Here is a 2,682-nt window from a genome sequence, read left to right as displayed (position 1 = left end):
GCCTGGCTCAAGGGCACCTCAGTCGTGGTATTGAAGGTGTACATTCACTCCCCCACCTACAATCCCTGCCGGTATGAGACTCGAACCCGCAACCTTTGGGTTACGAGTCCGACTCTCTAACCATTAGGTCACGACTTCTGAACGTCTATGAATTAACTGATGTTCGCGCCCCCCTTGACAGGTGCTGGTGCGCCCCAAAGGTTGAAAACCCCTGCCCCTGTTGAGAACCTGTGGTCAGCCCTCAAAAGGCGAGTGGACAAGCAGAAGGCCACAAATTGTGATCAACTCCAAGAACTAATAAGGCAAGAATGGATTGCCATAAGTCAGGATTTGGCCCAGAAGCTAATATCCAACAAGCCAGAGCGAATTGCAGAGGTTATGAAGAACAAGTGTCAACACTGTAAATATTGACTGATTATATTTTTTTGCCAATAAAAGCCTTTAAAACTTATGATATGCTTATTGTTTTTCAGTATACCATAGAAACGTGGGGAAATAATCTGCAAATACTGAAGCAGCAAACTTTGCAAATCACAAAATTTATGTCACTGCCAAAACTTTTGGCCATGACTGTAGTTTAGTTGTGGCGTTGCATACGCTGAAGATTTCGGGTCTGTTTTCTACATTTTTCTTTGGTTAGTTAGGCTAGAACAGGGGTGCCCAAACTCTGTCCTGGAGGGCCGGTGTCCTGAAGAGTTTAGCTCCAGCTTGCCTCAACACAACTGCCTGGAAGTTTCTATTTTTGCCAATAAAAGCCTTTAAAACTTATGATATGCTTATTGTTTTTCAGTATACCATAGAAACGTGGGGAAATAATCTGCAAATACTGAAGCAGCAAACTTTGCAAATCACAAAATTTATGTCACTGCCAAAACTTTTGGCCATGACTGTAGTTTAGTTGTGGCGTTGCATACGCTGAAGATTTCGGGTCTGTTTTCTACATTTTTCTTTGGTTAGTTAGGCTAGAACAGGGGTGCCCAAACTCTGTCCTGGAGGGCCGGTGTCTTGAAGAGTTTAGCTCCAGCTTGCCTCAACACAACTGCCTGGAAGTTTCTAGTATGCCTAGAAAGACCTTGATTAGCTGGTTCAGGTGTGTTTGATTGAGGTTCGAGCTAAACTCTGCAGGACACCGGCCCTCCAGGACCGAGTTTGGGCACCCTTGGGCTAGAGGGTTCTGAGAACTTAGTTTAGGAACTATTTTGGATTTTATTTCTTTTGTTGATTTGGCGCCACCCTCGTTCCACTTTTTTCCCCTCAGTTTAATGTATTCTTCTTACTTTATATTCTTATTTAATATTAATAACTAAATGTTGCGTTTCAACCCCTGGAACTTTAAAGTTCGTAACACTGACACTATTTCCAAAGATTAGAGAGAGAAAAGATGGCTTAATTTATCCAGAATACACCCATTACAAATGTAGGAATACATCGTTTCCTTTATAACATTTTGAAGTTATGAAATACCTGAAGTCCATTTGGCGCCCACCATGCGGCTCCTCTCTCGGCCCTCTGTAGTATGGGAAGTCTTCTTGCTAAAGTGCAAAACAAAATTATATGATGAAGTGAGATATACAATTGCAATTGTTGAGCATTTTCCATATCTGATCTTTTTTCCCCTTCTTTTTTTATCCTATTTCAAATCATTCAGGAGTGTACATATATAGTTGTATTATATACCTAAAACAAACATACCTATAACTAACACAAATAACAAACAAAAAGTCAGGCAGACACAGTTTTACACATTAAGTATACATTGAAAAAAAGAAACAAAAAAGTCATCAATAAATAAATAAAATAAAAATAGAAGACGACATATGTGAAAAACATAAGAAAAACACATCTGATCTCTAATACTTACCCTTCGCCCGGGTGGTCCACCCCTGTTCTCATTTGGAAATGAGAGATGGCTGTCTCCATGAAAACCTCTCTGATCCTCTCCATGGTAGTTGCGAGGAGCACCATTTGGGTAAAACCGAGAGCCATCGTATTCAAAACCACGGCCGTAGTCATCGTCTGGCCGCCCGAAGGGTGGTCTCCTGTCCCCTTGAGCTTCTCTTGGATATGGACCCTGGAAGATCAAAAAAGCTCAAGCACAGCCGTTTGTCTCGCAGCATAAACCAAATATCTGATTGCAGACCAAACCCCCCCCAATAAATAAATAACTAAAACAAAAAAATAAGAATAAATAAATAGTGTTTACCACTCTTCCCGCTGGAAACCGTTCCTCATAAATATCTCTAAGATTTCGTTCTCTCCTAAAAGCCACTGTGATATAAAAACATGGACAGAGATCGACTGTGAACCTCAGTAACCATATGGCACCTACACATGAATTATTACATCAAATTAAATTAAAACAAAATATAAGACAACCATCAATAAATAACTTTGTAAATATTGCATAACACTGACAAAAAACACTTAATACAAATGACAGTGATATCTTATTACATTTTAATCATATTTACATTTAAAATAATATAAACATATTTTATAATATTTATACAATTTTAATCAGTCTTTAGCTTATTTCTCTAAATGACTTACTTTTAGTTTCTGAATGGAAAGCAGATGTCTTCAGTTGTATGATGGTTATCTATGAACAAATGAGAGGTAAATGAAACAGAAACAGGAATGTACCAATACCTATAGCTGGCAGATTATTTATGGCCCATAATC

General features: G+C 38.9%; 1 protein-coding gene across 1 annotated transcript in view; it reads right to left on the bottom strand.

Moving 5' to 3' along the window:
* Positions 1–2,682, bottom strand: part of LOC107587147 (periphilin-1-like) — a 25,974-nt gene that overhangs the window by 22,369 nt on the left and 923 nt on the right. Inside the window, exons 2-5 of the mRNA XM_016274812.1 lie at positions 2,551–2,599; positions 2,204–2,268; positions 1,862–2,071; positions 1,465–1,532 (exon numbers count right to left, since the gene is read on the bottom strand). Coding sequence (XP_016130298.1) covers positions 1,465–1,532; positions 1,862–2,071; positions 2,204–2,268; position 2,551 — 344 coding nt within the window. The 5' untranslated portion in view covers positions 2,552–2,599. The remainder of the gene's footprint in view (positions 1–1,464; positions 1,533–1,861; positions 2,072–2,203; positions 2,269–2,550; positions 2,600–2,682) is intronic.

This window comes from Sinocyclocheilus grahami, unplaced genomic scaffold (assembly GCF_001515645.1).
Source record: "Sinocyclocheilus grahami isolate Dianchi unplaced genomic scaffold, SAMN03320097.WGS_v1.1 scaffold90.1, whole genome shotgun sequence".
Classification (NCBI taxonomy): domain Eukaryota; kingdom Metazoa; phylum Chordata; class Actinopteri; order Cypriniformes; family Cyprinidae; genus Sinocyclocheilus; species Sinocyclocheilus grahami.
Note: the sequence above shows the minus strand (reverse complement) of the source record. Positions and strands in the feature narration are given on the sequence as shown.